Raw genomic sequence first — 11,545 nt, 5'->3', positions numbered from 1 at the left:
AGGAAAAAAAAAAACTAGATAAAGAACATTTACAATGAGAGAGATCACCTCCAGCAGCAGTTTGCCTCTGCTCGGTCCTGCTCTGAAGTCTTCTGCTGACAGTTTCTCAGCCACAAGCTGCCGATGAAGGGAGGACGTGAGTGACATTCCACACATTCCAGACATTCCCGAGGCTCCCGACATATACGCGCAGAGGAGGAGAAGGAAGATCCTCCTCTGCTCTGCATCCCGGGTTCTCTCCTCGGCCTCGTTTTCATTCTTGTGACGTCACTGGTTGCTAGACGCCAGTCGGCTGGCCATTCTAGCAACCAGTCCAGCGCACAATAAAGCTGCTGCTGCGGCGTCCTGGGAGATCAGATCAGGGATATTGTCACCCTGTGTGGGGCCCCCGGGCAAATTGCCAGTGTATCCTTGCAGAAAGACTGCGCTGCCGGGCCCCCCCTGACCCCCGGGCCCTCGGGCAATGCCCGAAATGCCCGACTGGTCAGTCCGCCCCTGGTTTGATGTAAAACTCTATTATTACTTGTCAGGAATATGTAAATAGTTTGATCTCAACAGTCTGGGCCCAGGTGAACTTTAAATGGTATGTCTAGCAAATTTAGTTTCAATTTTGGTTAGAGTTGGAAGGATCAGAACCCCTGTCTCTGCTTTAGAGAGTTTTCCCTCATTTTCTTTCTTGCTTCAAGAGGAAGTAAACCCTCCTCTGCAACTTTTACCTATAGGTAAGCCTATATTAAGGCTTACCTATAGGTACTGTAAATATCTCCTAAACTTGTACCGTTTAGGAGATATTTACCTTACATGCAGCCAGTGACATCACTGGCGCATGCGCTCTGAAGGAACGGCCGCTGGTGCCGTTCCTTCAGAGCCCCGTGCCGTGACCGTCAGCTCTCGCGCGCCTGCGCGGGAGTGACGTCACCGCGGCTCCGGCCAATCAGATGGCCGGATGCCGAGATCCCGGAAGACGGGCGACTAAACATATCGCCCGTCATAGAGGTAAGCGGGCAGCACGGCGGGGGTTCGTTCTAAGGTAAGTATTTCATAATGAGCTAGTATGCGATGCATACTAGCTCATCATGTGTTTCTCTTTCAGGTTAAAAAAATATATAAAATGTTTGAGTTTACAAGCTCTTTCGCTAGACAGGTAGGTAAGAGAAAATCTGCAGTAGGGATGCAGACAGAACAAAAAATCTGACAGGGGTTCTAGCCTTCCCCTATTCTACTTACTTAATTTTCCCTCGTTTCCTCCTAACTTCCTATCCAGCAGAACAGGAACGCAGGAGAAATCTCTCTATTGTAGCCCCAGATGACAGTAAAAACCACACAGGGATTCAAATTCTTCCCTAATGTAAAAAAGTTTTATAGCTTTTACATTCAACTGGACATGTTCTGTAATTTTGATGTGTCAGCAGCATTCATCTGGGTGGTTTTCTCAGTTGAAATAACCATGTTTTCATAAAATGTGCCAAAGCAGATGGTGCTGGTCCATGAACATGACAGAAGTGTGAAAGTTTGTAAAAACACTTATTTACATAATCCAAGAAATGTGTAATAAATTAGATCAGAATGTTTTAACAAACATTCACTAAAATATTTTATTTTTAATTCAAGACTGTAGTGAAATGTGTACAACACCACTATCCAGTTCTAATAATAGCAGCTTTGTATGTCTCACATGCTATAGAAGCTGTATTAAAAACTTTATTTATTGAGATGGAATTATGGGGGAAGGCATTGCAGACCTCCTTTGCCTGTTGCCTGACTGTCGCTGGCTTTAGAGGTCTTTTTATAAAAAATTTGCACAGCATGAATAATAGAGTGTCCCCATAGGTAAAAATTTTAAGGGGAACTCCACATCAACATTTTAAAAAAAAGAGGGCATAGCCCCCCCCCCCCAAATCCATGCCAGGCCCTTTGGGTCTGGTACAGAGTTTAAGTGGAACTCCACGCCAATATAAAAAAAACAGTGTGGGGTCCCCCCCCCCAAATTCCATACCAGACCCTTATCCGAACATTCAGCCTGGCCGGCCAGGAAGGGGGGGGGGGCGAGCGAGCACCCCTTCTGAACCATACCAGGTCGCTTGCCTTCAAAATAGGGAGGGTGCTTTGCGGTGCCCCCCAAAGCACCTTTTCCCCATGTTCATGGGGACAAGGGCCTCTTCCCGACAACCCTGGGCTATGGTTGTGGGGGTCTGCGGGTGGGGGGCTTATTGGAATCTGGAAGCCCCCTTTGACAAGGGGGCCCCCAGATCCTGCCCTCCCTATGTGAATGGGTTTCAGGTGCATAGTACACCTACCAATTCACCAAAAAAAAGTGTAAAAAAGTAAAAACCACAGAACACAGTTTTTGACAAGTCCTTTATTAAAAAGTAAAAAAAATAGTGTCCTTCGATGTAAATCCAAAGTCAATCAGGCTGCCTGCCAAACTGGAGAAATAGAAAAAATTTTTAAAATGCTTCACCTCTTCAGAGGCTATCTGCCGTCTGCCCAATCCTCAGCTTTGACAGTTCTTTTATAGGCAAGGGGCGGGGCCACCTGGTTACGTCACCCGGTGGCACGGCCCCCTTCTGACATCATTTTTTTATCTGTATTGCTTGGAGTCGACAATATAATACAGCTGCGAGCAAGTTTAAATTACATTTAATCTTAGAAATGTCAGTATTGCTGCAGCAGGCTCCATACATAGTACAGATACGCCACTTTACAGGCACATCAAGGGGACCCCCCAGGCACGATATTTAAAGGAATTTTTCATTTTTATTATTTCACTTTAGGCATCATTAAAATCACTGCTCCTGTAAAAACAATAGTTTAAAAAAAAAAAAAAATGTTAGCATTGATACATGTCCCCCAGTGCAGTACCCAGATCCCAATACACTTTTTATGGGAATAACTTGCATATAAACCTTTAAAATGAGGACTTTTGATTTTTCATGTTCACGTCCCATAGACTTTAATAGAGTTTGCATGTTCGCTAGAACTTTTTCCCTGTTCACGATGTTCTGGTGCAAACCGCAGAGGGTGGTGTTCGGCCCATTACTAGCGATTATGCATGCCTCTGTGGCTGAGGGTTCACTTACCCACAGAAGCAAGTGCAAATGCTCCTTAATTTTTTCTGCCATCAGAGATTTATATCCGGGAGCTTTTGCTTTGAGTCCAACAGAAACCTTTTTGCTACATTGTCCAAGTCCTGGTGAAGGTGGATTTTGGCCTCCGAAAAGTTGTCTTTTGCCTTCCCGTTGTTACATGTGATAATAACTATACAGAATCACAGACTCTAGAGTCGATTGTTTGGCTTCTTTTTGTTTAAACATGGAATTCTAAATTGGGATTTGGGTGATCCCTACATTTCAAAGGGGGAAGGGAACCACTTTCTGGAGAGCTACTGTAACAAGCCATTAGGCATATCTGATGATTCCTTGTTACGCTTTAAGGATCTGCTTCAAGAGTATCACCTCCATATTTCTTTGGACGCCCCGTAGTGCAGTAATGTAATATAGTGTGTATAGTATAAGTGCTGTTGCAATCAAGGCAAAGGAAGAGAAAAACTATTTCAGATAGGCAGAAGCCATGATTGCTGCTTGACAAGTTTGCTTTTCTTTATGACCAGAGTTGCTATTTAAAACTTGTATTATCTGTATATACAAGGAAAGTGGTGTATAATTCTGCAGGTCTGGCAGCAGCATACTTTCCTCTGAATTTCCCATCAATATAAACATATAAAACAGCTTCAGATGGATCTGTAGTTCTTGTTAGTGTCTAGTAGGGCAGTAAAGCAGTTGTTTTAAGGGCTGTTCTCCCTGGGAGGGAGCTGATGTTCTGCTGTTTTCAGGCTGCTGGAGAAAAGACTAATGGGAAATGAGACATTTACATAATTTCTCTGCTATTATTGGCTTTGTGCCAAAGCCATTACCATAATATAGTTCAGTTTAAATCCATCTGTGAACAGAATCTACTTTCTTGTAACTTTTCTACAAGCCTGAGGATCTCACCAGCAGCGTAACATTATCTAATACCATAACAGCTTATACCACTGCTATGGGGCCTGGGATAGAAGGGGGGCCTTCTCAGGGGAGCTTTTAAGGAAATCTAAACCGTGAAATTTACAGTATGAAGTCATACCTCAGGATTGTTGATATTCACAGATCCCCCTCTGTGCAGTAAAAAGCATTTGTTAAGTTTTAATATGGATTTATTGTCTTCTGAACTTCTGCTACAGACTGAAAACCCATCTCCGTTCTCCGGAGGAAGGAAAAATGCTTCCTTGCTGTGGGGCTGCCCCAGGACTGCAAGGGTTAAGTGTTTGTTTAGGTCTAAGGGGCTGCAAAAAGCAGTTTTACCTACCTGATCATCCATTCCTCCAGTATCTGGCGCTCCCATCCACTCCTCTTCGCTCTGGTGGGGGACTGTCCTTTGGCACCCTCACATCCAATACAGGGCAAAAGACTTTGCATTGGACTTGATGATGTCAGAGGACCTGCCACCACCAAAATGAAGGGGGGAAGAGGCTGCGAGGACCAATCTTTCAGCCTTGAGGGAGCCTGTGGGAACAGGGGATCAAGTGAAGTAAGAGTGAGCAGCCCCACTGCAAGGGAGCATTTTTTCTTTCTCTGTAGTTCAACGCATTTATTTATTATTGAATTTATTATTATTATTTATACTTATGTATTATTACATTTATTTCATTTCATTTATTTATTTAACAGTTCGGGGGGCCCTTCATGGTTTCTTGCACCGGGGCCCTTAAGGTTCTAGTTACGCCTCTGGGTCCAGGCATATGGGCAGATCCCGACTCTTTGGTCGTGATGGCGCCCAAGCCTGGACCAACTCTGAGACGTTAACAGAGAGCAGACTTCCGCCCACTCTCTGCTGAAAACGGGTCACAGGAGTGCAAATCGAACTGCACTCCTGTGATCCACAGGAGAAGTACAACTAAACACCCCCCCAGCATGGGAAAGCTCTTCGGAGCCATGCCTGCATGCAGAGCCCTCAAAGACTACTATGGTGCTGTCCTGGGTTGTAGCTTCGGCATCTGGGATGGCACCATACAAGTCTATGAAAGCTAAGTGCACAGGCATGGTTGTCACCAAAAGAAAGTTCCTACCCAAGGACTGGTAAACAAATCGCTCAGGGAATGGCTCCACTATAGTGGTAAGCAAGAAACTGGGCTTGGTGGCTTTGTGTAGTTTAGCTCAGAAGGGGTTGGGATAGCTTAGAGAATTTTAGCTTATAAGTACAGTTGCTTATTTACAAAGCCGTAAAGAAGTTAAAACAAGTGTTTATGTACAGCTCAGTCAGTGCACGTACATTCTCAGCATGCCTCGAAGCCAGGATGAAAGAATGCAAAGGACACATGTGAGGGAGTTACGTTGTCCTGGCCTTGCAAATTAAGATAGTCAAAGACAATAAAACCTGAAGAGAAGCCAGGGGAAGACGTCCGGATGTGTTTGTAAAGTTTTCAGATGTCCCATTGCTGGAGTGTAGGGAAGTATTTTAGGGTTTAGTTAGCACTGTAAAACAAATGGAGGTCCTAATCTGGGACATATACAGTATACTGTATATAGCAATGAATACATTGAGAGTAGGTTGTCTTTGGAGGAAGACCCAACAACACACAAGCAGCCCAGACATGCTCAACACAGCTCAAGTTCTTCAACAAATACGATAAAGCAACATATGGCAATGTTCTGCTAAATTTATAAGCAACACAGGTATGGTGAAATGTATGGAAAATCCCCCAAAAGGTGCAACAGTTAAATAATAGTGACATAAAGTGAAATTCTGGCCAAATATTTTGTTTATATATATTTGGATAATTTAAAGAAGGCATACAGCCTCTATCACTTTGATATTGCTCTTTGAGTTCCCACTAGGGAGAATTCATTGAACACTGTGTGTGGTCACTAAGACAACCTTTCCTAAAAATAAAGAACCATATTGCATTTTACTCACATGAAAACAGTTAAGTTTAATTTCATAGCCCTGGACTCAAAATGTAGCACAAGAGATTGGGGGAGTGGATTTTCTAATCAGATTTAGTGCAGTTTCCCCATGTTTTTTTCTTTTTTGTGACAGGCACCCTTTGATTTTTCATCATGTTGTTTTTCAGACAGGCACATTTCTGAAACTTTCTTTAGTTTTTACATATACTTAAAGTCAGCGGAAATGTCAAGCTCAAGTGGAGCAGATTGCATAATTGTGTAGTAGAACTCCCATTGGGGATGCATTAGCTCTGCTGAGGGCGGCATGCAACTGCAAAAATACTTGAGCTCTTTGGGGCTTAACATTATTATTTTATAGTGCATGTAATAAGCAAACATTATATAACTTGTGGGTTGAATTATTGCAGAATGTGTAATCTACCCATGATAATCCCAAGAAATCATTTTCTAAAAGCATGCAAGGAAGTGCAGATTTAAATAAGAACTTTACTGATATCCCAACTATACTGAATTCCCAGCTCTGTATAAATGCTACAAGTACTAAAAGACGATGGTGTTACTATGTTCATTTGGATACATTACAATGTAGATTACACAAATAATTCCATGAGGAATGTGACATATTCATAATGGTTTTATGGGTGGGAATGATGGTACAAACTTACACAGAGAGTACACCCCTCACATTTTTGTAAATATTATATTATATCTTTTCATGTCACAATGTGAAGAAATAAAACTTTGCTACAATGTAAAGTAGTGAGTGTACAGCTTATTATAACAGTGTAAATTTGCTCCCCCCTTAAAATAACTCAGTACACAGCCATTAATGTCTAAACTGCTGGCAACAAAAGTGAGTACACCTCTAAGTGAAAATGTCCAAACTGGGCCCAAAATGTCAATATTTTGTGTGGCCAACAATTTTTTTTAAGCACTTACAAGAGTAAGAGGGTTACTCTTGGGCATGGAGCTCACCAAAGCTTCCTCTTCCACTCCTTCATGACGACATCACGGAGCTGGTGGATGTTAGAGACCTTGCGCTCCTCCACCTTCTATTTGAGGATGCCCCACAGATGCTCAATAGGGTTTAGGTCTGGAGACATGCTTGGCCAGTCCATCGCCTTTAACCTCAGCTTCTTTAGCAAGCCAGTGGTCATCTTGGAGGTGTGTTTGGGGTCTGTATCATGTTGGAATACTGCCCTGCGGCCCAGTCTCCGAAGGGAGGGGATCATGCTCTGCTTCAGTATGTCACAGTACATGTTGGCATTCATAGTTCCTTCAATGAACTGTAGCTCCCCAGTGTCGGTAGAACTCATGCAGCCCCAGACTATGACACTCCCACCACCATGCTTGACTGTAGGCAAGACACACTTGTCTTTGTACTCCTCACCGCCACACACGCTTGACACCATCTGAACCAAATACGTTTATCTTGGTCTCATTAGACCACAGGACATGGTTCCCATAATCCATGATCCATGTCCTTAGTCTTCTTGTCTTCAGCAAACTGTTTGCGGGCTTTTTTATGCATCATCTTTAGAAGAGGCTTCCTTCTGGGACAACAGCCCAGCAGACCAATTTGATGCAGTGTTGCGCGTATGATCTGAGCACTGAAAGACTGACCCCCCACCCCTTCAACCTCTGCAGCAATGCTGGCAGCACTCATACATCTATTTCCTAAAGACAACCTCTGGATATGATACTGAGCACCTGCACTCAAATTCTTTGGTCGACCATGCATGGCGAGGCCTAAGGCCATCTGTAGAGCAACAATTATTCAGATCCTCAAAGAGTTCTTTGCCATGAGGTGCCATGTTGAACTTCCAGTGACCAGTATGAGAGAGTGGGAGCGATAACACCAAATTTACCACACCTGCTCCCCATTCACACCAGAGAACTTGTAACACTAATGCATCACATGACACCGGGGAGGGAAAATGGCTAATTGGGCCCCAATTGGAAATTTTGACTTAGGGTTATACTCACTTTTGTTGCCAGCGGTTTAAACACTAATGGCTGTGAGCTGAGTTGAGGGGACAGCAAATTTACACTGTTATACAAGTTGTACACTCACTACTTTACATTGTAGCAAAGTGTTATTTCTTCAGTGTTGTCACATGAAAAGATATAATAAAATATTTACAAAAATGTGAGGGATGTACTCACTTTTGTGAGATACTGTATATATTAAAGATATATAAATTATCCAGAAGTGATACTTCTAACTATTAGTAGCTCAGTTCAAGGTCCCTGTGGGGCAATTGATAAATATATGGATCCTGGCTTGCAACTTTCAGCTGTCTAATCGGTGGGGCCAATTCTTTAATGTGGTGCACATCTGTACTGTCTCTTTAAAACTCTGCAAACAGTGATTTAGAAACTACTAGGTAGATAGGCAGTCTGCCTTTCTTACTTAGTCTGCTAGAAAAGGTAAAATTAAACACCAAAAGCAGATGCTTACCAGTCCCAGACACACAGCGAATTCCAATCTGGATGCTTGGATGTCAGCAATCCTTCTGGCTTTGCACCCAGGGTCACTCCTCAGCATTCCAGGCCTAAGGCTATAAATGATAAGGTCACATACAGCAGGTGAAATGAGCATTCTGCAGTCCCCTCCAGCAAAAGGAAGTTCTCTTCTCTAAGGCCCTTGCAAAAATCTGATACTTTCCCCTTTTGTTAAGAACCCATACCTTAGGCAAGAACCTTTTCCCAGACTACATTTACCACAGTTCAGTCCTCTGCTGGATGGATACTGAGCAGCATTGAAAGCCAGCATAAAGGTTTTGTATAGGCAAACAAAGTAGCTGTAGCACATTGTCTTTGTAGTTGCTCCCTCTGGTCAACAAAGCACCTGGTTATACCTGTCTAGAGTTTATATATGCAAGAATTAAAAACAGTAAATTACACTTTAACTTACAATATGACATATACTGTATAAGTGTCTAAAATATACATTGGTTTTAGTTTACTAACTTATCATTTCATACTTTTAATTTTTTCGTGCTTTGCTTGCTGTTTTCCAGGGTGTCAACTGGGAGCCTTGGAAGGGTCATGAGTTCTCCATTGCATTCATTGAGATGAAGATGAGACCTAATAACCTATCTGCAAGAACAGTATAAATTACATCAAGCACCCATCTGCATTACGTTTTCATTTTAAATGGTATATTTTGTTGAAGTTGCAATCAAAAAGAATCAACAAGCAAAATACTTATAGCTTAATTTACAAATGGTTTTGATCAGTGGTTGGATTGAGATGCCCACGATTTTATTACCAATATTATGTGAGCTTGTTCAACCTGGTCATTATAGGAGGTTGCCATATATGATGGTCATATAGAAAAGAGCAGATTTAATGCAATTATGAATTGTGTTTTAGTGCAAAGATGCACAGCCACTATGTTGGATCCTCTTGGGGGTGTTAAAATACTTTGTGAGGGTCACATTATTTTATTAATGGCAGTTATTCTACCTGGATATGAGGATTTTGGCAACCCTAGGCAATTGACACCTGATGGGTCTCCAACATATGAAATAGCTAAGCCATTCAATTTTAGACCAACCTTTGATGACGGTTCTAAAATATTCTTAAGTGAAGTTACTGCTTCAGGAATCCTTAAGCCTTCGTTCTCCTTCAATATATCCATCACAACTTGGTATTTCCTAATATTTAACCTTGTTTTTTTTTTTTTTTTTAATGTTTATTTAAGGAAAAAGCTGAGCAGCCTGATTTTATAAAATTACATTTGTGTGTTCTTTATGTTATTTGTTGAGCTACCTAAATCAGGAATGGGGTTCTGTACTGAGTGCACCAGTCATAGCCCTAACTTCTTTAAAGCAGGATGTGTAAATAGTGTTTTTTCTACAATGTCTTCTCTTGCTGGCAAGCTAACCACTCACCTTAACATCAATTGTATGTGTTGTATATAGTTGTATGCTGCACTACAAGACTACCACCTTTGTATTAAATTTGAGAAATAAATACACTTACAGAAATACAATATTTTTCAAAAGTTGTTATTTCTTTAAACTTTTAAAAGATTAACTACATTTTTTTTATAATTGGCTCTATGCATGGGCTCAGAGCAGAACAACCGTAATGTTAATTAAAAAGTGACCTTTTCATTTCAATCTGTAGCCACTATGGTTTTGAAAAACTGTATAAACATAAAATTCTTGCATCCATGGCAACCCAGGGGGAGAAAAAGCTTATATTCTCCTTGAGTGTTTGGTTAATATTTTGGGAAATGCTATTAAAGAGTCTCTCAAAGACCGCTTAAATAAGGATAATGAGGCACACCCTCCCACTTAGTAGTCTATTTAAGGGCTGGCTCACACCAGATGCAATCCAATGAGTTTTTAATCTGCATTAAAAATGTGTGCACAGGGTTTTCCTTGTATTTCATGAGTCCTAGTTCACACGTGTGGTCAGTTCCAGTGCTGTCAACAAAGGTTGAACCTGCTGCATTTTTTCTGTATGGATTGCAACTGAAATGCAGCAAATCACATGTAAAGACAATGGAACACATGTAAATAGGCCAAATACTCACCAGAATGCACATTGTCCTGAGATTTTTCAAATGTCAAAATCAAAAAAGGGAAAAAAATGCACTGGAATGCATTGAAAATGCATCAGAAATGCATGTAAACACAAATGCAAAAACACATCTAGAATGCACAAATTGTGGTGTGAACCAGACCTAAAAAAGAACATGCTAAAGGTTACTTAAAGCGGAGATCCACCTAAAAGAGGAAGCTCTGCTTGTTTTCTTCCTCCCCCTCTCAGCTGCCACATTTGGCACTTTTCGGGGGGGGGGGGGGTCACTTGTGGCTGTCAGAAACCCTAACCAGAATACCTGAACAGTAACTGCTTATGATTGGCTGCCAACTTTTCCAGGCCATCCCCTTTCACTTTGCAGTTTGTTGAGCCAGGTGGTGTTGGGGTGGGAAACTCTATCTCAAGAACAGAACCAATCTGCAATAATGTTTTCTTAGAATATTGCTGTTTCATATTAAAATAGTAAGTATAAACATATATTGTACATATTGTGGTGGAAAAACCATGTCTGGAGCAACATGTAGCTGCCAGTTTCTGGGATCTGCTGGCATTGCACCAATCGGAGCCTTGCCTTCTCTAAACAGCTATCGTACATGTTGCTCAGAGTTTGAGGTCCACATTGCCATGCTTGCTTCCTGTGTCTTCAGTGCCTTCCCAGTGGTTATTTTCTGCCCCCCTGTCTCCAGCATTTCTGTGACCCTCAGAGTCTTCAGCTTTTCTTGCTCTTCTGTGACTCCAGCAACCTTAGTGCATCCTGGGGCCGTTGTACACCCTCAGTGTCTTCATTGTTCCCTGCTCCTCAGTGCTCTCCTGTGACCCCCATTGCTCTTGTGATCTTCAGCTTTCCTGCTTCTAAGCTTCTTCTGTGACACCAATGCACCGCCTTGTGACTCCAAGCACCCTAAAGCCTGGTATACACCACAAGTTTTTGAAAAAAAAAACCTGTCAGCTCAGATCGGAGCCTCTGTACTAACAATCCAATTTTAGTAGAGCTATCACCTCTGCTGTGCTATTGCGTTCTGACAGTGCTCCCCGCCAGAACACTT

General features: G+C 42.0%; 1 protein-coding gene across 1 annotated transcript in view; it reads left to right on the top strand.

The window, feature by feature from the left end:
- Window positions 1–9,159, top strand: part of LOC309561604 (tenascin-N-like) — a 113,234-nt gene extending 104,075 nt beyond the window's left edge. Inside the window, exon 15 of the mRNA XM_082265605.1 lies at window positions 8,966–9,159. Within this exon, the coding sequence (XP_082121731.1) occupies window positions 8,966–9,061 (96 nt within the window). The 3' untranslated portion in view covers window positions 9,062–9,159. The remainder of the gene's footprint in view (window positions 1–8,965) is intronic.
- The last annotated feature ends 2,386 nt before the right edge of the window (window positions 9,160–11,545 follow it).

Source organism: Pelophylax lessonae (genome assembly GCF_965119305.1).
Source record: "Pelophylax lessonae genome assembly, chromosome: 8".
NCBI lineage: Eukaryota > Metazoa > Chordata > Amphibia > Anura > Ranidae > Pelophylax > Pelophylax lessonae.
The sequence above is the reverse complement of the archived record's forward strand: the minus strand, read 5'-3'. Positions and strand labels throughout refer to the sequence as shown.